Genomic DNA, 22,947 nt, shown 5'->3' with positions numbered 1-22,947 from the left:
AGCGAGTTTCTCGGATTCCAGCTGTTGAAATCCCTGAGAGTGACATAAGGCATGATTCCCAGAACCTGAGCATTTTAAGAACTCCACAGTTTACGTAAACGGCACTTCTGAGAAGTTGTACATGTGGGAAAACCTCTGCATTGAACACAAACAATGAAAGGTGATCAATTTCGTAGTTAGAATCTTTGCAAATACACGGACCGAAAAAACAATAACATCAACGAAAAAGAAGAGAAGGTCAACGTACATGATATATGCATCTATATGTACTGAAATTAGGGGAAAAGGAAAGAGAAAACGCTGTAGAAATTAATTATATTTTTGCATTATTTGGACTAGTTCCTTCGTTGCATTGCCAATGAATATTTATTTCTCGAACCCTCTGGTTACATTATTAATTTCGAATGTTTTTAATTCGATTTTTCTACACGCAGGAACTTCAACGTTCTCTTTCGCGTCGAGTTTGATTGACACGCCTTTTTGCCACCCACAAATATGTCATATACTGCACAGAATCTGGTGCAATGTGGTTAATTTCCAGCTATATTCGCGTCCGTTACGCCCATACCATTAATTCGACCTGCTCTGCGACTAAGTCTAGTTTCTTCTCCCGTTTAGAACTACAATTTGATATATTTTGCGACTCACTGCGACATTCGTGCGGGCTGCGAACCTTCGTGTGGGCCCCACGAGCACAAGCAGTGCCGCGACCATTCTCGCTGCTGTCAAGCGACAACTGCAGATACATTCGTCCGCCGCGGCGCGACCTCCATTGATTACTACCCCAGCGGCAACTACTTCTCGCGGTTCGTCACTCCTGCAGCGTTCTGCACAAGCCTGCGGTCCTACACCCGATTTTTGTACAGCTCCCCAGCACCGCCGTCATAAAACGCAAGTCAGCTAAGTCTGCGCCCAGGTCCCGTCCTTACTCCCCCCACACCTCCCAAGTCTCCTGGGCGGCCTCAGTTGACCACTTTTCGCCAGGGTGACACGCCTCACAATGAGCCCATCCCCATTACAGTCGACTTTGGCTTTCAAGGTGCTCCGTTTCAGCGCCAAGAACTTGTGTCGCCAAAAGCCAAGTCCTTTCCAGGCTCGGGCCCTACCACGCGCAGCTTCAGCACCGCTGGGACTCACTCTCTGTACACTGGCGTGAGCGACACTCAAGTAGAGGCCGCCCGCGATTCATCATGCACGTCCTGTCCCTTGAATCGATCACACTCAGACCACGGCCTCTTTGACGATGGCGTCTCTAAAGACGACGACCAACAGACCAGAACCAATGTCTACAAATCGGCTGGGCTGACCGCAAAAATGCTAGGCCCGAGGCGCACCGGTCATGAGGGTCAGTCACTCTTCTCAAACATTGCCCTATTTTCTAGTGTCCATTTAAGTATTCATTCACGAAATGCCAAGTTTTCCGCACCATCTCAGCCACCACATGATGCCGGGGCTATTGTAATAAATGCGTCACTAGGACCACGCGAGCAAAGTCAATTCCATCACGGCCGAGTACGCCTCGAGTGGTATCCGGTGATCGCCCTCATGATCCCTGAACGGTCCTGTCCAATCACCAGGCGAGCTACCACACCACGCGCTTTCCGGTTGCAATGACGCCGAAACGGCGTGCGCGACGTTCACCCATTACCACTCGTGAAAATACGGCGCCGACGGCACCTCACCGGGCGTATAGCTCGCGTCCCTCGACTACATTTCCAATGCATCTCAGGTTTCAGGCTTCCCCGCCACGGCGACGCAAGCATTGACGACACAACCGCGCGTCACCTTGCAACATGCGCGTTTGCTTCTTTCGCGTACTTTGTGCCACGAGGCCGTGCAACATTCGTCCGCAGCGTCACTGTCAGGCGCGACCACCAAAGAACTTTGTGCGACCCACATCACCTTCACTAGAGCTCAGACTCCGTCTATGCAGCGTGGCGCCCTGTCGCACTGCCGATGTGGTGACGCACCGATGACAACGAAGTGCGATAAGGCGCGAGCGGAACGAGCGCACGAGGAGAAAAAAAGAACAGAAAATTCGAGTAGTTGCTTCTTGCATTTCAACGTGGCATCGTCTTTTTTCAACTTCAAAACTTCAATTTTTTCAAAATTCAACGTCACTGACACGCTCGTAACAGACTTAAATGGGAGTCTTACCTCGCCGGGCTGACGAGCTTACAGTCCTCTTTATTTTGGACACATTCGTCGGAACCAGGCATGTAGTATTTCCCATCGATACAATCGCACCTGTTGCCGAGAAGATTGCACTTCTTCTTGCCGAGCGGGCAGGTGCATTGAGCGCAAGTGCTGTGGAAAGAAAATGCGGGGTTGGTTGGAGAAACCGAGAGCAGACTATTTAAGTTATAATAAAATTCGCCTTCTTCGAGATTTTCACGAAGTTCGCGGCATGTTTGTCAGTGTATCTGCTTGTTTGTCTATCGGAAGGTAGCTTCTTTCACGTCAACTTGGTTCACATGGGAGGCCATGGCTTTATGGGTAACGCACCGGCTGCTATAGTTAAGGATAGCTTCAAAACGTTCATTGGAACAACTTCGTTCCCTGCCTATGTGCCACTGTGTATGTGGCGCTTCTCATTGAACCTTTTTGATGCCAACATGGTTACGTGGTTATGTGCCACTGAGTATTTGCCGTTATTCAATGACAAAAAAATAAACTGATTTAAAATATCTCCTTTGCAGGGGCAAATCCAACACATGAAATATAGAATCAGGCAAATTTGTTCAACTGCATATATACAAAGTCACCACGGGCGTATTTCGCCGTCATCAGGGTAACAATTATGGAGTTGTGGATAATCGGAATAGTCTTTAATGTATATAGAAGCTATCCAGTGAGGTACAAACTCCGTGTTTATTTCTATATGTATGTATTTTTTACAGCGGAAGCTGTCATGGACGCATCCAATAGTGTTTATGACGCGGTTATGTGCTGCAATTACCAAGTTAGACACCGCGGCCGCACATTTAGTTTATTTAAAGACAGGGACACATTTTTGAACCTCTCACGCAGTCGGAGAGAGATCGCTGCGGGCGCGCTCTGCGGCGAGAGATAAACGACGTCACTGCCGGCGAAGCCAATGCCGCGCCCCAGCTTTGCTGTGAGGTAATTATGTCACTATGATGTTGCCTTAAACCCCTTACCCCACTGTGTCTCTTCCCTGGAATGATACGCAGATGAATGTATATGTTCTATATGCGTAAGCATGTCTATGCCAAGCCAACGAGAAGGAAGGAAGGAAATCAACTTTATTCAGGTCCTGCAGGCCTTGAAGGCTTTGGGCTCTCATGGAGTGGGCGTCTCCCACGACGGAACCTGGAGGTTGAGTTTCCTGGCAGCGTCGTGGACCTGCTGGACGGCCCAGTGTTGGGGAGTGAGTTCTTCGCTCCGGATTGCTTCTTCAAACTTGCGCTGGTCCTGTTCGTAGTTTACGTGAGCTTGCGAGCACGGCCAGAGTAAATGATATACGTTAAGGGATGTATTGCAATTGGTGCGATGAGACTTGTCATTGAGGTCAGGCATGTAATGGTATAATCTGTTATGAGTGGGGTATTTGTCTGTTTGTAGCATTCTGAGTGTAACTCCTCGAGCTCGAGTGAGCGTGCGGTGTGGCGTGCTATACTGTCTGCGTTGTAGGTAGTAGTGGTTAGCGATTTCATTGTATGTAGGGGGCGCGTCCTTATTCTCCGAGTGGTTGGGTGAAGCCGCGTGGTCTGTAAGCGCGCGCGCAGCCTCGTGTGCGCCTCGTTAAGGTTGGGGACGTCGCCGATCGTTGGTCCTAAGTGTGCTGGGAACCAGTATATGAAGTGGTTCTTAATCTCTTTCTTTGAAACAATTCTGAGAGACTGTGCGCAGACCGTGGTCTTTTGGAAAGCTCTGATAGCGGCTATGGAGTCGCTGTAGATATGGGAAAGATTGTCGTCGGTGAGCGCAACAGCGATCGCAAGCTGTTCGGCCTGTTCAGGCTTCTTTGCAATTACCGTGGCTGCATATCTTGTGGATCCGTGGCCGTCCACAACCGCCCCTGCGAAAGCTTTGTTTCCCGTGTATGCCGCCGCGTCCACAAAAGCTGAGCGTTCACGGTTCGCCAAGGCTTAGTTAAGAAGGAATTGTCCTCTCGCTTGTCGTCTGCCGCTGTTATTTTCGGGGTGTACGTTTCTGGGTATAGGGCGGACCGTGATCTTGGCGCGGACGTCCCTCGGGAGGTCCGCAAAGTCTTTTTCTATGTCTCCTTGTGCAAAGCCTAGCTTTTCTAGGATCGTGCGCCCCGGAGGCGTCGTCGAAAGCCTAGCAAGCTGGGGGCACTGCTGGGCTTCGGCAATTTCTTCCAGGGTGTTGTGCATGCCCAGGTGCCCCAGCTTCTCGTTACTGGTGCTGGTTGGAATGGCGACGGCTTTTGTGGTGACCTTTCTGATATGCGCATTCAGTCTGTCTCTTTCAGATCGTGTCGAATTGAGCATTGCCGCAACGTATGCGAAGTGACACGTGACGAACGCGTGTATGAGTTTGATGAGATTATGTTCCTTGAGGCCCCTGTGTCTATTGGGAATTCTTCTGATGAGCCCAATAGCATTGTTGGTATTGGTGATGAGCTTCTGAACCGTAGAGGCATTGACGTCTTTAGTCTCTACGATCATACCCAGGACTCTGATTTTGTCGACGCACGGTATGGCGTGTCCCGAAGTGGTTCGTACGGTAATTTCTTGATTATAATCGCAGTCTCACGAGTATGGCCTGCGGCCCTTCTGCGTGGGTCTGCGTACGAGCAGCTCCGACTTTGTAGGCGAGCATCTGGGTCCCGTGGGAATTAGAAATTCTTCTTTGGCGTTCACTGCTTCTTGCAAGATGCCCTGCACCATGCCCGGGGTTCCTTTGGACACCAACATGGTGATGTCATCTCCGTATATGTATGCTCGAGCCCGTGGATCTGCCCTAGTTTCTCAGCAAGTCCCGCCATGGCAAGGTTGAAAAGCATAGGGGAGATGACCGAGCCTTTGGGAGTGCCCCTGCTCCCCAGCGAGAGTGTCTCCGTGGAGAGGTCGGCAAATCGGAGCGTAGCCGTCCTGTTGTCCAAGAATGACTTGACGTACGAGTGGAACCTAGCTCCGAGGTTGAGTTCGGAAATGGTGTCCACAATGTATTGGTGAGAGAGGTTATCGAACGCTTTCTCTAGATCCAACCCAAGAATGGCCTTGGCGTTTCTAATGAGGTCATCAATGATTTGGTGCTTGATTATAATCATGGCGTCTTGAGTTGATAGACCGGGTCTAAATCCGCTGAGGGTGTGTGGAAACAGTCCCTTGGTTTCGAGGAATCTGGAGATTCTGTTCTGAATGGCGCGTTCCGCCGCCTTACCCACGCACGACGTGAGTGATATGGGTCTGAGGTTCTCGACGCCCGAGGGGTTGTTGGGCTTTGGAACGAGAACAGTGGTGGCGTTCCTCCATTCCGGTGGGACCCTGCCGGAAGCCCAGACCTGATTGATTTGATCCGCTAGGAACCGGACGGAGTCTTCGTCCAAGTTACGAAGGGCCTTGTTACTAACACCGTCCGGACCTGGGGCCGATGTGCCATTCAAGTTTTGGAGGATGGTCCTGATTTTATGCAGGGTGAAGGGTTCATCGAGATCGGGGTTGTCCGCTCCCGTGTACGGGGAACCGGATGCCTCGGCCTCGTTTTCGTGGCTGCTCGAGAGTGGCATGTATCTTTCGGCAAGTCTTGCCATAAATTCCTGCTCGTTGGAGGTTTCCAGTTCACGTTTCGCTATCTTGTCAGCGGCCTTGGTCTGGGAGCTCCTGGTTTGACCTTTGTTAAGAAGGTGTTTGAGTAGGTTCCAAGTTTTTCCATATGTCACGCTGCCATCGGCCCTTGCACATACTTCGTCCCATTGTTGGTTGGAGAGTACTGCACAGTGGTGCTCAATGTCCTCGTTCAGTAATGCAATCTTTTTCCTAAGTCTTCTATTGAGTCTCTGGGTACGCCATCTCTGCAGTATGGATCTTTTCGCTTCCAGCATGTGAGCGAGCTTAGCGTCCATCCCGATTGTCTGGACATCTGTTTCTATTTCCTGGGTCGCGTTGTGGGCGTCCTCCTTTAGTTCTTGCGTCCACTGTTCTAGTGTAGCGGGCTTGCCGGTACGTTCCTTTCTTATCTGTCTAAACGCATCCAAATCCGTGTATCTCCACTTTCGTAGTGGCTTCAAGGCGATTGCCATTGACGTTTCCACAATGTAATGGTCGCTGCCGCGGTCGTCGCCGGTATTATGCCAAGTGGCCCCCTCGGTGTTGAGAACGAATGTGAGGTCTGGGGTGGTGTCCCTCGAGACCGAGTTGCCCATCCTGGTAGGGTAGTGCGCGGACGTGATAAGGTTGAGGCCCGTCTCTTCCGCATGGGTGGTAAGATTTCTGCCTTTGTCGCTGGTGACGCCGTAGCCCCATTCTACGTTTGGGGCGTTGAAATCTCCATCAATAATCAGTGGGTTGTCCCCGGCTTTGTCCCTGGCCTTCTTCAACAGTCTTCTGAAACTTTGCGTTCTGTGGTTCGGGCTGCTGTACATGTTCAGTGCTAGTATGCTCTTAGCCTTCTTGCCTTTGGGAAAGACTTCTATGAACAAGTGCTCGCATTTGCCGTCCGGATTACTTCTGTCAATTTCGGCCCACGCGAGCCTGTTACTGACAAACGTCGCTACGCCGCTGCAGGCTTTTGTTGGTGGAACGGCAATTGTTTCATATCCCGGAAGTGTTGGTGTGTCGGTGTTGGTCTCTTGAATGAGTATGATGTCGGGCTTGTTTGTAGTGTGTCTGATGTGCTGGTGCAAGACGGATTTCTTCTTGCGGAACCCGCGACAATTCCATTGCCAGAATATGAGCTTGCCTTGATTGTTCGTTTGCGCTTGGTGCCATTCGGCTGGTTCTCGCTTATTTGCCTTCTCCATTTTTATTTTCCACTATGGTTGCGGACTTTACCGCCATTTTCGGTGTGACGATATCGCTTGTTGAAGTGTTCCTTCTGACTAAGTGGGAGGCAGGGGAGTTGACCGGTGCCGTGGAGGGAGTAAAGACGGTCCTTTCGAGGCCCTCGATCCTGGCACCGAAGCCCTTCTCCATCACTTCTACCCTGCTCGTTAGGCCATCGACCGCCTCTACTAGTCTGTCGTGCCCCTTCTTTAGTGACTCGACATAGAATTGTAGTTGACCTACGGTACTAAGGATCTTGTCCAATTTACCGTCTATGTCCTTGGCAGGCGTGTCACATTCCCTGGTCTTGGCCTTGTGTTTCTTGGTGGCTGGTGTGCCCGCGGGTGGGCTTTGACTAGTCGTTTCTGATTCCGCTACGCTGGAGGGATTCGGACTGGGTGAAGTGTCCATGTGCATGTCCTGTGTCTGTGCAGTTAGTGACTTAATTTGCGTTTCAAGCAATCTATTCTCGTTAGCCAGTTCTGTCATTGTGCGTCTGAGTTGAGCATTTTCGTGCTCGAGTACTTTGATTCTCTCGAAGATGTCTTTGTGTACATTATTCTCTGGCCGCGCTTGCAAGCTCACCTGAGATTGATCCCTCAGTGGCCCGGAGTTAGTGGGCAGCGTCCCTGCCATTGCCGGGCGTGGCATCCCGTTGTCGCCTTGACTCGCTGGGCCCAGCTGTTAGCTCCGGCGGCGGGAGCGAAGCGCACGCCCGAGGTGGAACGTCCCCGGCTCCCGAGTGTGCGGGAGCGGCTCCTGCGACCTCTGCTGGCCGATCGGGATCCCGAACTCGCTCTGGATCTGGAGCGTCCTCTGCGCTCCCGCTGTCCGTCTGACTGCTGCGCCGCACCTGCGCCGTTCTGCCTTAAGAGACTCGTCGCTTTTTCTCGAAGTTTCTTGGACGCAATGGCTGCCTGCTTGTTCTCGATCCTTCGTTTGCGTACCACGTACGGGACCCGGTATCTGCTCTTGCATTCCTTGCTGGCCGTGGGGCGTTTCTCCCCGCACAGCGCGCAAGAGACTTCTTCACAAGCGTGATCTTCTCCGGGGTCTGGAATGCCGCAATCCCTGCAAGTCTGCTTCTCCGGTGTGGGGCATACTTCTGCTCGGTGCCCTAGTTTGCCGCAAGCCTGACATATGGCGATCTGCTTCCTGTAGAGCGAGCACTCTACCCATGCACATCCGTACATCACGTGGTTGGGAACTTTGTGTCCTTCGAAGACTACGATCACCGTCCCGGTTTCCTTAATGCGCTTCGCCGCCAGTGCGAGTGGGTTTCTCGGGTTGACGATGGACCTGCTTATTGTTTCTTTCGTGCGGTAGAGCGGAATGTTGCGATTGACTCTCTTGCACGTGTCGTCCGGTGCAGTCTGGTAGGAGAAGGCCTCGTAAGTCTGCCCGTCGATGGTGACGCTCTGAACTTTGAAATATCCGTCGACGTTCTCGGGTAGCGGGGAACTCACGACCGTGATGTTCTGTTTGAGGTTGGGGCAAATCGTGTCCCCGTCGCACTGCATCGGTTCGAGTCCGGCTGCTTCTTGAATGGCCTGCACAATTCCCACGTGTGCGGTTTTGGCGATGTTCAGTCCGCCGCGGATGCGAATGACTACTTTGGTCTCGTTTTGCGGGAGTAAGGTCATTATACTTGCCTTGATGATTTCTTTACGGGCCGACATGGGTTTGATTGCTTTCGCTCGGGCGCCGGACGCTGCTACGTTGGCAGCCATGTTGAGGTTAGACATAGGCGTGGTCGCTTTCGTGGGGCGATGTGGCACCACCCGTTCCTGACGGAAACCTCTGAGGGGTAGATTTCTCGGCCGATTACTTCGTAATTCATTGCAGTGCCGTTGGCAAGGCTTGGGTAGATGTCTCTGTGCCGGTGGAAGCACTGGCGTCCGTCGAAGCGACGAAATCGTCGGCGGGTACAGCGTTAGGGTTAGCCGACGTAGCGCCCGCTTCGGGCATAAAAGCCCTCGCGGTAGTGCACAAAGGAAATTTACAGGGTCAAAAATGGTCTTGAAGTCAAGCATATATCTTCATAAACCTGATGCTTGGTGCGATGGCACTGGTTTCGGAAAAATCACACTTAATTTGAGCAAATTACGAGGCTTCGACGCGACGCTTGTCCATCCGTGACGTAAGATGAATACAATGGCATATACCCTCCTAAACAATGGCTCATACCCCCGCAGTAGGGTTTCTGTAGTCGGACCGCTAGTGTTATGCCTAGGAATATACAGCTTCGCCGTAGAAGCGCTCGTAGAGTGCACTTTAAGGTTTTATAGCTTTTAGGCGCTCTGATGTAAGCCGAGGTGTTCTGGCCTTGCGCGGCCATTCTCTAATTTTGTGAGGAAAACATTCGTTATACGCGCTTAAAAGTCGGTATACCAAAAAAACAAAAACAAAAAAAAACAATAGGTGCCTTGCCAACGTCGGTGCCGCGGAAAACGTCGTCCCATTTCGCTATAGACAAACAGTTGACAGATTAAGGGTATCAGTAATTATGTGCTGAAAAGGGGTTGAACGGTTGAACTAGGCCTGGCATCCCAAAAATTAAATTCCTAATATCTTAAACCTAAATGAGATAACAGGTAGCATATGTGGTTTAAGGACACCAGAGCAGGCAGGTTCGTTTTTGGCACTTGTTATGCTACGCATCATCTCAGCCACTACATGATGCCGGGGCTATTTTAACGAATGCGTCGCTAGGACTACACGAGCGAAGTCAATTCTATCACGGCCGAGTACGCCTCGAGTGGTCTCCGGTGATCGCCGTCATGATCCTTGAACGGTCCTGTCCAATCACTAGGCGAGCTACCACACCACGCGCTTTCCAGTCGCAATGACGCCGAAATGGCATGCGCGAGGTTCACCCATTACCACTCGCGAAAATACGGCGCCGACGGCACCTCACCGGGCGTATAGCTCGCGTCCCTCGACTACATTTCCAATGCATCTCAGGTTTCAGGCGTCCCCGCCACGGCGACGCAAGCATTGACGACACAACCGCACGTCACCTTGCAACATGCGCGTTTGCTTCTTTTGCGTACTTTGTGCCACGAGGCCATGCAACATTCATCCGCAGCGTCACTGTTAGCCGCGACCACCAAAGAACTTTGTGCGACCCCCGTCGCCTTCACCAGAGCTCAGACTCCGTCCATGCAGCGTGGCGCCCTGTCGCAGTGCCGATGTGGTGACGCACGGATGACAACGAAGTCCGAGAAGGCGCGAGCGGAACGAGCGCATGAGGATAAAAGAGCCATTTAAGCCATCAACTTCTAAGAAAATCGACCAGATCTGTCTTTCTGACACAGACGGGATGGAAAATCGAGATGCAGACATGGACCCCCGATCTCTTAAACGAACAAGGTCACCGACGGAGAAAAATCCTAGCTCTCCCACCAAGTCCAAGGCAAAGAAGTACGATAGAGAGATTCCTACTAAGAAGGACTTCTTAAAAGAGAGCGTTTTAGACCAAGCAGTTTCTACTGCTCGGATTCATTCACCCTAGGAATTTTAACAGTAATTCAGTGGAACTGTCGTTCCGTATTTTCCGCTGCAACCGACTTGTTATATCTTATTTCCGAATATACTCCAGATATTACTATTTTACAGGAAACTTGGCTTGTTGCAGGTCAAGCGTTTCATCTAAAAAATTTCCGATGTTTTCGATTGGATCGCGTATCCCGTGGCGGTGGTTTAGTTTTGTTTGTCTCATCAAAAATCTGTCATAGAGCTACTATAACATACCAGATAATGTCCCCAGACTGTGAAATCTTAGCACTGGATACAATACTCCCTGGTTGCACAACTTTTTCTATAATTAACACGTACTTCCCCGCTGGAGTGCAACATACCCGCCATCTGTATACCTGTATTGCACGTAGTCAGAAAAACATCCTACTGGTGGGAGCTTTCAATTCTCATCATGTATAGTGTGGTTTCCCAACGAACACTTGTGGCAAACGCTTGTGGGATCGGGACTTAACGAATCAGTTCTCTTTAAATTCGAGAGCACATACTTTCGTACGGGGTCAGTCGCGAACTGCCCTAGATCTCACGTTTGGTACCTCGATCACGTCTGTCACCGCATGGAAGACTGTAGACTTCGGAACTAACAGTGATCACCTCCCTATAATTTTTGAACTGCTTACCGCGTTAACTAGTTTAGATAGTAATGTGCGCACTTTTGTTAAATACGAAAAATTTTAAAATGCATTAAAATTAGCTTTACACGCTCAGGAGGGCATGGAGAGGGATATTAAAGCAATGAGCCTAGGATAGGATAGGATAGGATTGGGATAACTTTAATAAAGTGCCGGCAAACGACGATTTAACGAGTCGTGACGATGGCCAAGCGTCGACCCCGGTTTATTCCCTACTCTGCACTAGCCCAGTTGGGCCCGTTTGTAGTGGGTCATGAGGCTTGTGGTTTTCGAGTGCACCCCGGGCCTGCTGGACGGCCCATAGTTGTGACTCCTTGTCTGCAGACTGCAGTGCACCTTGAAGGTCTGGCGGGTACGTCCTGGATGTAGCTGCCGTCGGGAACCTGGCACAGTCCCACATGATGTGCCATTGGTCCGCCGGACCCGCTGCGCAAACACCTCACAGCCCACTCGGATAGAGCTCTGGGTGAAGCACGTGCAGCATTGCGGGGGCGAGGAGTGACGTGGTCAGTAGATGTCTTAGGATTACGGCCTCCTCCCGACTGAGTGCCGGGGGGCGGGAGGTGGCATTGTCCGTCGAGCTAAGCGGTAACACTTGGTTACTTCGGCATAACTAGTCAATCTGTCCTTGGTTTCGAACCACCACACAGAACGGTCACTCTCTGGGGCGCGGAAAGTAAGCGCTCGCCCCGCTGAATGAGCGGTCTCGTTGTGGTTCGGTGAGGATGCGCACTCGCCGGCATGCGCCGGGAACCACTTGATACGGATGGTGCTGCCGCGGTCTTGAAGTTGGAGCTTGCCGATGATGGCGGCCGCCGGCGCGCATAATCGCCCCTTGGCAAAGTTGCGCATGGTATTCCTCGAGTCGCTGAGCACGGTGCGACACTCGGCCTCGGTGATCGCCACAGCGATGACAACCTCCTCAGCGTCTGTGGCGTTCGTGCACCGCACGCTCGCCGCCGTTGTCTTGGTGCCGGTAGCCGCCGCAACGACCACTGCCGCGAAGCCTTCACGCTTGTATTCCGCGGCGTCCACATACCAGGCGTGCGGGTCTTGGGCGTGTTGTTCAGTGAGGGCCTTGGCCCGCGCCTGCCGCCGTTCTTGGTTGTATTCTGGGTGCATGTTCTTCGGGATGGGGTCCACGTAAATGTGGGCCCACGCCTCATCTGTGATCTCGCACGGTTGCCGGCTGGGAGCTTGGGGGTTGTAAGCCAGGGACGTCAGTATACTGCGGCCCATCTTCGTGGTAGAGAGGCGCTCGAATTGCGCGGTGAGCTGCGCCTCGGCTATTTATTCTAGGGTGTTATGAACGCCGAGCTGCAAGAGCCGAGCCGTACTCGTGGTCTCCATTAAACCCAGCGCCGTCTTCTAAGCCCGTCTGATCAGCGTGTTGATCTTGGTCCTGTCAGTGACGTGCCATTTAACCTAGGCCGCAACGTCGGCGATGTGACTGATCACGAACGACTGGACAAGGCGCACGAGACTGTCTTCACGCATGCCCGCCCGTCGTGCAGAGGCTCGATGTATGAGCCGGATGGCGTCCATTGCCTTGGTGGTAAGCTTGTTGATGGTTTCGTCGTTGCGGCCGCTCTTGTTGAGCAGCAGGCCCAGGACCCTGATCTTGGGAACTTCGGGGATGCGTTGCCCCGATGCAGTCACAATTTTGATGTGACTCGGATTTGGCGGGCGAGCACATGTGCCTGTGCCATCAAGGTGCTGCTCAATGGCGGTAACCGCCGCTTGCAGCTGTTGCTCGATGCTGGCGTCGGTGCCGCCGGCCGCCCACAGGGTAATGTCGTCGGCGTAGATCGTATGCCGGACGCCGGTCCCCGCTACTGCCCTCGCTACCCGGATCATGACGAGGTTAAAGAGCAACGGCGATATGACCGAACCCTGCGGAGTACCCGTACTGCCGAGCTTGTGTTCGGGGAGCTTGAGGTCTCCGGCCTGCAGTTCCACCGTGCGGTTGGTCAAAAAGTCCTGAATGTAATTGTAGCTCGTTACCCCCATGTTGAGCCTTGATACTTGTCCTAATATGGTTGAGTGTTTGACTTTGTCGAATGCACTTTGTAAATCGAGACCCAGAATTACTTTGCTGTCTAGTGTCTTGTTGTCGACGATTTCTTGTTTGAGTTGTAATATGGCATCTTGTGTGCTGAGTCTGCGCCGGAAGCCGATCATCGTGTCAGGATAGAGGCCTTCCTTCTCTAGGTATTCCTGCCACTGGTTGGCGACCACGTGCTCCAGCACCTTGCCCACGCAGGACGTCAGCGAGATGGGACGCAGGTTGCCGATGTCCAGTGGTTTGCCCGGTTTCGGAATCAGGATCGTTCTTGCCGTTTTCCACTGTCGGGGGAGCTTGCCTGAATGCCAGCATTCATTGAAGTAATCGGTTAGGGCCTCTATCGAAGCGTCGTCCAGGTTGCGTAGCATCTTGTTTGTAACGAGATCTGGGCCGGCTGCTGAGTGGGTATTGAGCTCGTGCAGCGCTACCCGTACCTCTGATATGGCAATGTCTCGGTCTAGCCACGCGTTGGGCAGCCCCCCGTTCGGCGGGTGGGTTTCCGTTGGCGTGTCTGGCAGATACTTGGCTTCCAGGCTCCTGATAACAGCGTCTTTTCTTTGTTGTTGTGTGATGGTGTGCATGAGGCAGGCCAGGCGGTCTCGCTGGGTTGACTTGGTCTTTGTTTCGTCTAGGAGGTGCCGAAATAGATTCCATGTACAACTGCGATGCAACTCCCTGTCAGCTCGGTTGCAGATGTCGTTCCACTGTTGACGGCACCGGAGCATGCAATCTTGTTCAATGGCCCTATTTAAGTCAGGCACCTTCTTCCTCAATTTGCGATTCAGCCGGTGCTGCTTCCAACGCGCCTGTATCGAACGTTTGGCCTCTATCAGATGGGCCAGGTGGCTGTCCATGAGGATGACGTCCTCGTCTGTTTCTATGGTCTTTGTGGCTAAGCGCACTGCATCGCGGAGTTCCGCAGTCCAGGTTTCGATCTCTGTGATGTCTTGTGCTGTGGTGAGGCGCCCCTTACGGAACTCGTCCCAGTCCGTCCACTTATGTATAATGGTATTGCTCCGTAATTGGTTGGGTATCGTAATTTCGAGGATGTAGTGGTCACTGCCCAGGTTGGCGCCCGTGTTGTGCCATGTTACTTTGCCCGTGTGGTCATTTTTTATGAACGTAAGGTCTGGTGTGGTGTCTCGTGCTACGGAGTTGCCGATGGGGTAGGATGCGCGGGGTCCGTGATTAGGACACATTTGTGGTCCAGGGTATCCTGTAATAAGTCCCGTCCCTTGGCCGTGTCCTTCACATAACCCCACGCAAGATGGGCGGCGTTGAAGTCCCCTCCGATCAGCAACGTGTTGTCTCTGGCTTCGGTGCTGGCTGTGTGTAGTAGGGTCTTGAATTTCGGTGTTTGGTGCTTGGGGTTCCATTGTAAAACAGTCATAAAAAAAAGCTCAGTTTGTTGTGCAATCAACTAAGGGTAAATCATATTGTCCCTGGTGGAATTCTGACTGCGAGTGAGATTTTAGGCGTAGAAAAGCAGCGTGAAAGAAACTTTTATTGAACCAAAGTCCTGTTAATTGGGCTGATTATGCATATATAGCTACTACATTTAAACGAACAGTCTCAAAAGCTAAGGAGGCTTATGGTTCGAAGCACTACACATACCTTTCGAAGTCTTGCAATAAAAAGGCCCTGTTTAAATTTCTTAGATCTCGTAAAGATATACCAGCGCCCGTGAATGTCGATTCTGTCGTTTTAACAACAGAAGAAGTATCGGAATCACTTGAAAAAATTGTTCAAGGGCTTGCGCACCGTTTCAAATATAAATTGCTCTTAAACCTAAAGAAACCTCCCTCGGCAGCCGACTTTGAGATAATAACAGCGACAGAGATTGAACGCATTATTAGTTCACTGCCAGCGTCATCCCCCGGTCCAGATGGAATTACAACAGGAATGCTAAAAGTCTTATTTGATAATGTGCCTCTGGACCTCCTAAACATAATAAATTTCTCTCTCAAGAATGCATGGGTTCCAAGAGAGTGGAGAGTAGCTAAAATTATTCCACTATTAAAGAAAAAATCTGCTCGACTTGACTTAGACAACATAAGACCAATTTCTCTTACTTCCAATGTCGTCAAATTAATAGAAAGAGTTCTTCACGGCCGTATAACAAATCTTATGGAGGATGACACCCCTCTCAGTTCTTGCCAAATTGGATTTCGTCCCGGCCACTGCATATGGGCGCCCATGAAGACTTAGAGAGCCGCGTTAAACTTGCTCGCCGCAAACGAGAGTACGCAGCTTTGGTGCCGCTAGATGTATCAAAAGCATGCGACTCTGTAGAACAGTGTATTCTATTCGATAAACTTCAGTCTACGAAAATCCCAAAATATATAACTGCTTGCATCTATGAATTTATAAGAGATAGAGAGTTTTATTGTTACCAACACGGTATTTCGACGTCCAAACACAAGCAGACAAGAGGTGTACTACACCGTTCCGTTCTTTCCCCTATATTATTTAATATTTTGCTAAGCACAATTCCTTTGTGTCCGGAAGTACATGTTTATGTTTACGCGGACAATATCGCAATTTTTACGTCTGCAAATAATATACATTCACTACAACAGTCGTTTGCAGAATTACATAGGAATGCTGGAGACATGGCTAGAGGGGTTATGCATGTCGTTAAATATTAGCAAAAGTGCGGTATTGGTATTGCCATTAACTGCACAGGTGCGAATGTCTTTACAATACTGACAGGAAATCATTCCTCAAGTTCACGAAGTCAAATACCTTGTTGTCATTTACAATGCCAAGAGAGAGAGAGAGAAAAACTTTATTGGTTCTATCAAGGAGGTTAGCGGTGAGCCGTCTTGCGCTTGCTGCCTGGCTTCTCAGCATGGGTGTGCCCCTATTCCAGGGCTCCACTGAGCCTGGCCACTTCGCACGCGTGCTGCACGATCGCCCTTTGGGCGGTGAGCTCGCCGCTGGTGAGCAGGCCCTCCCATTGCTCCGCACTCGGGTTTTTATGTTTATGGAATGTGTAGTTATGCTTACATTCCCATGTTATGTGGTAAAGAGTTGGTATTTCTCCGCACCATGGGCAGGAGTTTCTGTATTGTGTCGGGTACATTTTACTTAATATGTGTAGATTATAGAAAGTTCCGGTTTGTAGCCTTCTCCAGTCGGCTGCTTCCTGTTGTGTAAGTAGTGTGTGTGGCGGAGGATATTTGATTCTCTGCCCTCTATAGTAGTTTAATATTTCCGCACACGTCGGCTCCACCGTTGTAGGGTTCTCGAGAGGTTCTATCTGTCCAGCTCGGTATGTGATCTTGCGAACTAGACTGTCTGCTCTCACGTTCCCTTCTATCCCGGTATGGGCCGGTATCCAGAAAAGTTTGTGTGTCACTTTATTTCCGAGGGTTCCTGCTCCGAGGAGGATTCGCAGGGCCTCTTTACAGACTCTCCCCAGCATGTAATGCCTGCATGCAGCTTTGGAGTCTGTTAATATGGTCAATGATCTGTTACTTCGGTAGCCTTCGGTCGCTGCAAGCGCTATGGCGACCTCTTCCCCCTCCGCTACCCTGCAATTCCTTATGGTTGCGCAGCTGATTGTCTCTCCCATGTAGTCTACTACAGCCGTAGCTACTCTGTGTGTTTTAGTGTGCTTGTCCCACGGGTATAGCCCTGCATCCGTGTACACCGTGTTTTCCTGTGTTGCCAGGTGGCCTTCCACGTAATCTGCCCTTGCCTGCCTTCTGGCTGCGTGTAGGTTCGCATCCATGTTGCGTGGAATTGGACTTATTCTGAGGGTTTGTCTGATGTTGTCTGGGATGTCTGCCTCTCGATCTATTGCCCCTTTCGTATCGTATCCTAGTCTCTTTAGGAGCATTCTTCCTGTAGCCGACTGCCAAAGTCTCGCTATTTGTGTGTTTAGTTGCGCTTCTGCCAGCTCGCTGAACGTGTTGTGTATTCCTAGCTGCAGTAGCTTGTCGTTTAAACTCACCTGGCGCATTCACATTGAACATATTAAAACAAAGGCAGAACGAGCCGTAGCTATGCTCCGCAGGCTCAGCCACCGTCGCTCTGGACTACGCAGGGATACCTTACTGATGATCTATAATACCTATGTTCGGCCCATATTAGAATTCGGCTGCGTGATACTTTCCGGTGGGCCCGCCTACAAAATTAAACCTCTTACTTTTAGAGAGAGAAGTTCTACGGTCATGCCTCGGGCTTCCTAGATTTGTTGCCTACGCTGTTTAATATAAGGAAGCTCATATACTCACCCTAGATTGCAGATTCCGCATGCTTACGGTTCAGAAATTTTTAAAAATTGATGAATTTTCAAAACGACGTACGCGATATGCCTTTATGACTGAACCTGCTGAGTTTTTCTAAGTATCATGGTCGAGATTGCACAGCCATCAGATAGTATTGGTACAAGCACAGTTGCAAAAACTGGATGTATCCATACGCCATGTTTACGATTAAATGATGCCTTTACAGACCTCAAAATTGAGTTCGAGGACATATTTCCTAATCATGCTAAACTATTACCAAGGCGATATTTAATTAATCTCTTACACGGCCACCTGCACCAGCTAACCACTGACAACGTAGTAGCTACTGACGTTTCTGTTTGTAATGAGAAGGCAGGAGTGGGGATCTTCTCTGAATCTCTTCAATGGTCCTACTCCCTTCGCCTTCCCGACTTCGCAGCTATATTTCAGGCAGAATTATTAGCGATTATATTAGCACTGCGAAAACTCCCCCCAAAAGACCCATTAGCTGTCATCGTGACCGAATCGCTATCTGTATGCACAGGATTAACTGCATCATTAAATTCAGTAATTCAAAGAAAATTTCGTTCGATGATACCTCCGTACTTACGAAAAGTATGTTTGCTTTGGGTACCGGGACATCGTGGGTTGCACTTCAATGAAATGGCAGATTCACTCGCACGAGCATCCCTTAACGGCCCTATCATATCTGTTTTGCCGACATAAGCTTATGTCACCGCGGCAAGGTACAGAAATTTCGCTATATCTCAAAATTCTGCAATATCCATGCTAACACCGTGTTCTGAATTCCACCATCTTGGCTTCCCATGGAATATTAATCGGTGTCCTTCAAGGCAATTGGAAGTATCTTTTACAAAATTGAGATATCGTATACCTCCTCTAAATTTTACTTCCACGGGTCTGGTCTCGCGATGTCCCCTCTATGTTCTTATTGCAGTGCGCCTGAAACTATTGAACATTATTTTCTCTCATGCCGCCACTTTCTAAGACAAAGAAGAATATTAGCACACTCATTTACCAAACTTGGCCTATCACTAACCTCGACAAACATTCTTTCTTTTGGGGCAACTTCGCTGGGAACCAGCCACAGGGATGCTTTTCTTGCTGTTTACAATTTTATTAGAGAGACAAAAAGAGTACCTTGCTGATTTTCTACAATTATCCATAGTTTCTATTACTTCATTTCTTTACGTTAAATTATGTTATCAAAATTCTTAGCAATACTTTCATTGCAAGTCTAAATTACAGTTCTATCGTCCCACGCTCCACTATTCAAATCTAGTTTCTCTATACTTCTAACCTTACGGAAAACCGCCTGCTTCTTGGCCAATCCCCCACAGTGGGTACGCGCCACTGTCTGGGACAAAAGACAAGACAAGACAAGAAGAGAACATTCGAGTAGTTGCTTCTTGCGTTTCAACGTGGCATCGTCTTTTTTCAACTCCACAACTTCAATTTTTAAAATTCAACGTCACTGCCACGCTCGTAACAGACATAAATGGGAGTGTTACCTCACCGGGCTGACGAACTGACAGTCCTCTTCATTTTGGACACATTCGTCCGAACCAGGCATGTAGTATTTCCCATCGATACAGTGGCACCTGTTGCCGAGAAGATGGCACTTCTTCTCGCCGGGAGGGCAGGTGCATTGAGCGCAAGTGCTGTGGGAAGAAAATGCGGGATTTGTTGGATAAACCGAGAGCAGACTATTTCAGTTATAAAAAAATTCGCCTTCTTCGAGATTTTCATGAAGTTCGCTGCATGTTTGTCAATGTCTCTGCTTGTTTGTCTATCGGCAGGTAGCTTCTTTCACGTCAACTTGGTTCACTTGGTAGTCCATGGATTTATGAGTAACGCACAGGCTGCTGTAGTTAAAGAAGTGGCATCAAAACGATCGTTGGATCAGCTTCGTTCACTGTCTATGTGCCACTGTGTATGTGGCGCTTCTCATTGAACATTTTTGACGCCAAAAGGGTTACCTGGTTTTGTGTCACTGAGTATTTGCCGCTATTCAATGAGAAAAAAAACTTATTTAAAATATCTCCATTGCAGGGGCAAATCCAACCCATGAAATATAGAATCAGGCAAATTTGTTGAACTGCATATACACACAGTCACCACGCGCGTATTTCGCCGTCATCAGGGTAACAATTAAGGAGCTGTGGATAATCGGAGTAGTCTTTAATGTATATAGAAGCTATCCAGCGAAGTACAAACTCCGTGTTTATTTATATATATCTATTTTTTTACAGCGGAAGCTGTCATGGATCAATCCAAATGTGTTTATGACGCGGTTATGCGCTGCAATTACCAAGTTACACACCGTGGCCACACATTTAATTTACTTAAAGACAGGGACACATTTTTGAACCTCTCACGCAGTCGGAGAGAGATCGCTGCGAGCGCGCTCGGCGGTGAGAGATAAACGACGTCCCTGCCGGCAAAGCCAATGGCGTGCCCCAGCTTTGCTGTGAGATTATTATGTCACCATGATGTCGCCTTAAACCCCGTTCCCCACTGTGTCTCTTCCCTGGAATGATACGTAGATGGATGTATATGGTCTATATGCGTAAGCATTTTTATGCCAAACCAACGAGAAACTTGTCCACCCGTGACGTAAGATGAATGGAATGGCACATACCCTCCTAAACAATGGCTCATACCCCCGCAGTAGGGTTTCTGTGGTCGAACCACGAGTCTTTCGTATAGGAATATAGAGCTTCGCCGTAGAAGCACTCGTAGAGTGCACTTTAAGGTTTTATAGCTTTTAGGCGCTCTGATGTAAGCCGAGGTTTTCCGGCCTTGCGCGGCCATTCTCTAATTTTGTGAGGAAAACATTTGCTATACGCGCTTAAAAGTCGGTGTACTAAAAACAACAAAAAAAGAATAGGTGCCTTGCCAACGTTGGTGCCGCGGAAAACATCGTCCCATTTCGCTATAGACAAACAGTCGACAGATTAAGGGTATCAGTAATTATGTGCTGAAAAGAGACTGAACGGTTGAACTTGGCCTTGCATCCCAAAAATGAAATTCCATATAGCTTAAAGCTAAATGAGATAAGAGGTAGCATATGTGGTTTAAGGACACCCGAGCAGGCAGGTTCCTTTGTGGCACCGTATCCAGGTTTTCTGGACACAAGGGTTTAGTTCGCGTGAGCGCCACCACGGGGCGTACTCACCTTATTCTTTAAAACTGATGACGTGATGACGTCAACCAAACAAAAAGAAAAGAGTAAAAGCTATCCCTGCGCATTGAACTTGTCCACAATGCTTGTCCCGCCGGCGTTATCAGTGTTCTTGATCAAGCGTATTCGCTCGTCGCTGGAAATTACTCGTCTTCCAGCGTTTACTCCCGACGAGCAAATGTTGATTCTGGGCTTTTGGTGCGGTTCTTTTTCTTCTTGTCTTTTCTTTTCCTTTTCTTTTTCTTTTTTTCATTCTACGGAGTAAAGAAGGTAGCCTAACTGTCAGAAGCACTTCGGGGCAGCCTTTCTTCAGTCGGCAGACATTGCTGACGTCCGAACATCGCACAGCGCCTACTAGAGACGCCGTCGGGGATGGATTTTGATTTTCCCCTATCAAATTCGTTAAGGTGCATACAATTATTTCACTAGCGAATTCCAATGCACACTCATAGGCTATCGCCGCAGCTGCAAATCTAGATGTGCTTCAGTATTAAGACATATACATGGATATGTTGGTTTTTCACCTTGACACAAAAGTCACGAAACAAGAGTTGAGCAAACTGTCCCTGTGTCGTCGCAGGGTGTGCGAGGGGGCTAGTTCGTATTCCATGCTAACGAGAGAGCGCAAGAGCGGACACGGGACACTAAAGAGGCGACAAGGATAAGCGCAAATTTCCAACTGGGCGCTTGTCCTTGTAGCGTCTTTAGTGTCCCCTGTCCACTCTTGCGCTAGTCACTTCAGTCTGTGTCGTCATCCGTTAGCATTTTATGGCCGAAGCTGCTCGCAATATTAGGTCACATTTACTATCCACCAGGCCAGGTACACCTTTGGGTACGACATATACAGTACTTGCAGTTAATTTCCAAAGTAGTCTCCTATGGCGGTTATCCACGTGCGTGAAGCAAGAACGCTATTTAAAATTATTGTGCAGTAATATATGTGGGATCTGTATGTTCTCCACATTCTTTACCATGTTGCCGTTCCATCTTTATTATATAGCCGCAATGTAGACTAGCAGCTATCGAACGCCATAAAGGCTATCCACATATTCAATCCTTAATGACCATCGGTTATCTTCCCTCCTCATTACATGTCCTGCCCTTGCCCATTTCTTTTTCTTGGTTTCAACTAAGATGTCATTAACTCGAGTTTGTTCCCTCACCCAATCTGCTCTTTTCTCATCGTTTTCCGTTACACCCATCATTCTTCTTTCAATAGCTCGTTGCCTCGTCCACAATTTAAGTAGAATCCTTTTCGCAAGCCTCCAAGTTTCTGCCCCGTAGGGTGAGTACTGGTAAGACACAGCTATTATGCACGGACTGGATTCCAGGGGAAGGGAAGCGTAGCAGGGGGCGGCAGAAAGTTAGGTGGGCGGATGAGATTAAGAAGTTTGCAGGGACGACATGGCCACAATTAGTAGATGACCGGGGTTGTTGGAGAAGTATGGCAGAAGTCTTTGCCCTGCAGTGGGCGTAACCAGTTTGATGATGATGATGATAATGATGACATATTCAAAGACTTCACGTGCAACTCCCGACACTTATTTGTATTCAAAAGTTGTGCGACTGCCCAGGAGATTCTTAACGAATGTTACGTAACGCATTATGAGGATTTACTTGCCAAAACCACGATTTCATTATGAAGCACGCCGTAGTGGAGGATTCGGGAATCATTTAGATCACTTGGGATTTTTAACGTGCGCCTAACCATAAGTACGCAGGTTTTCGCATTTGACACCCATTGAAATACGGCTGCCGTGGTTCGGATTCGATCCCGAGACCACGTGATTAGCAGCCGAGCCCAATAAAAGCTTAGCAACTACGGAGAGAAAGGAATGTTGGCAGTAGCAGGAAGGTGACAGCCGGCACGTGAGACAATTTGTTTCCATCCTCATTGCGCGAGAATGGGTACCATCTGTCCAAGAATGACACCATAGAATGCCCTGTATTCAATGTGATGGAGTCCACGTCCAATATTTCAGACCCGAATCATAATGTAACTCAAGCTGCAGTATCTGCAGCTTTTTCGCCGTCTTCCCTTTTTCACTAATGTTTTTGTTTGGTGAAAATAAAACACTGACTGAATGACTGACTGACTGACTGACTGACTACTGACGACCAGGCATCTCGCTAATACGTGCAGTCGCTTGACAGCTGCCGAGCGCTGGCGTCGGCCACAGGACCTACTTGACCTTTGTTCAACGCTTGCCGACATTCTCGCCTTATTTCGCACCATTGCGTTTCAGCTGAAGTGCTTCAACAGCAGATTTATTTGTGCCAGAATTCGGCCACCCTGTCA

General features: G+C 49.4%; 1 protein-coding gene across 19 annotated transcripts in view; it reads right to left on the bottom strand.

Annotated features, from left to right (window-relative positions):
• Positions 1–22,947, bottom strand: part of LOC135914492 (kielin/chordin-like protein) — a 584,091-nt gene that overhangs the window by 244,559 nt on the left and 316,585 nt on the right. For 16 of the 19 annotated variants that reach the window (XM_070523555.1, XM_070523565.1, XM_070523554.1 and 13 more), the window contains 2 exons: positions 18,976–19,125; positions 2,158–2,307 (listed from right to left, as the gene is read on the bottom strand). The exons of 2 other annotated variants lie outside the window; for them this stretch is intronic. In XM_070523555.1, coding sequence (XP_070379656.1) covers positions 2,158–2,307; positions 18,976–19,125 — 300 coding nt within the window. The remainder of the gene's footprint in view (positions 1–2,157; positions 2,308–18,975; positions 19,126–22,947) is intronic. One more of the 19 variants, XM_070523558.1, reaches the window with a different exon arrangement.

This window comes from Dermacentor albipictus, chromosome 8, assembly GCF_038994185.2.
Source record: "Dermacentor albipictus isolate Rhodes 1998 colony chromosome 8, USDA_Dalb.pri_finalv2, whole genome shotgun sequence".
NCBI lineage: Eukaryota > Metazoa > Arthropoda > Arachnida > Ixodida > Ixodidae > Dermacentor > Dermacentor albipictus.
The sequence above is the reverse complement of the archived record's forward strand: the minus strand, read 5'-3'. Positions and strand labels throughout refer to the sequence as shown.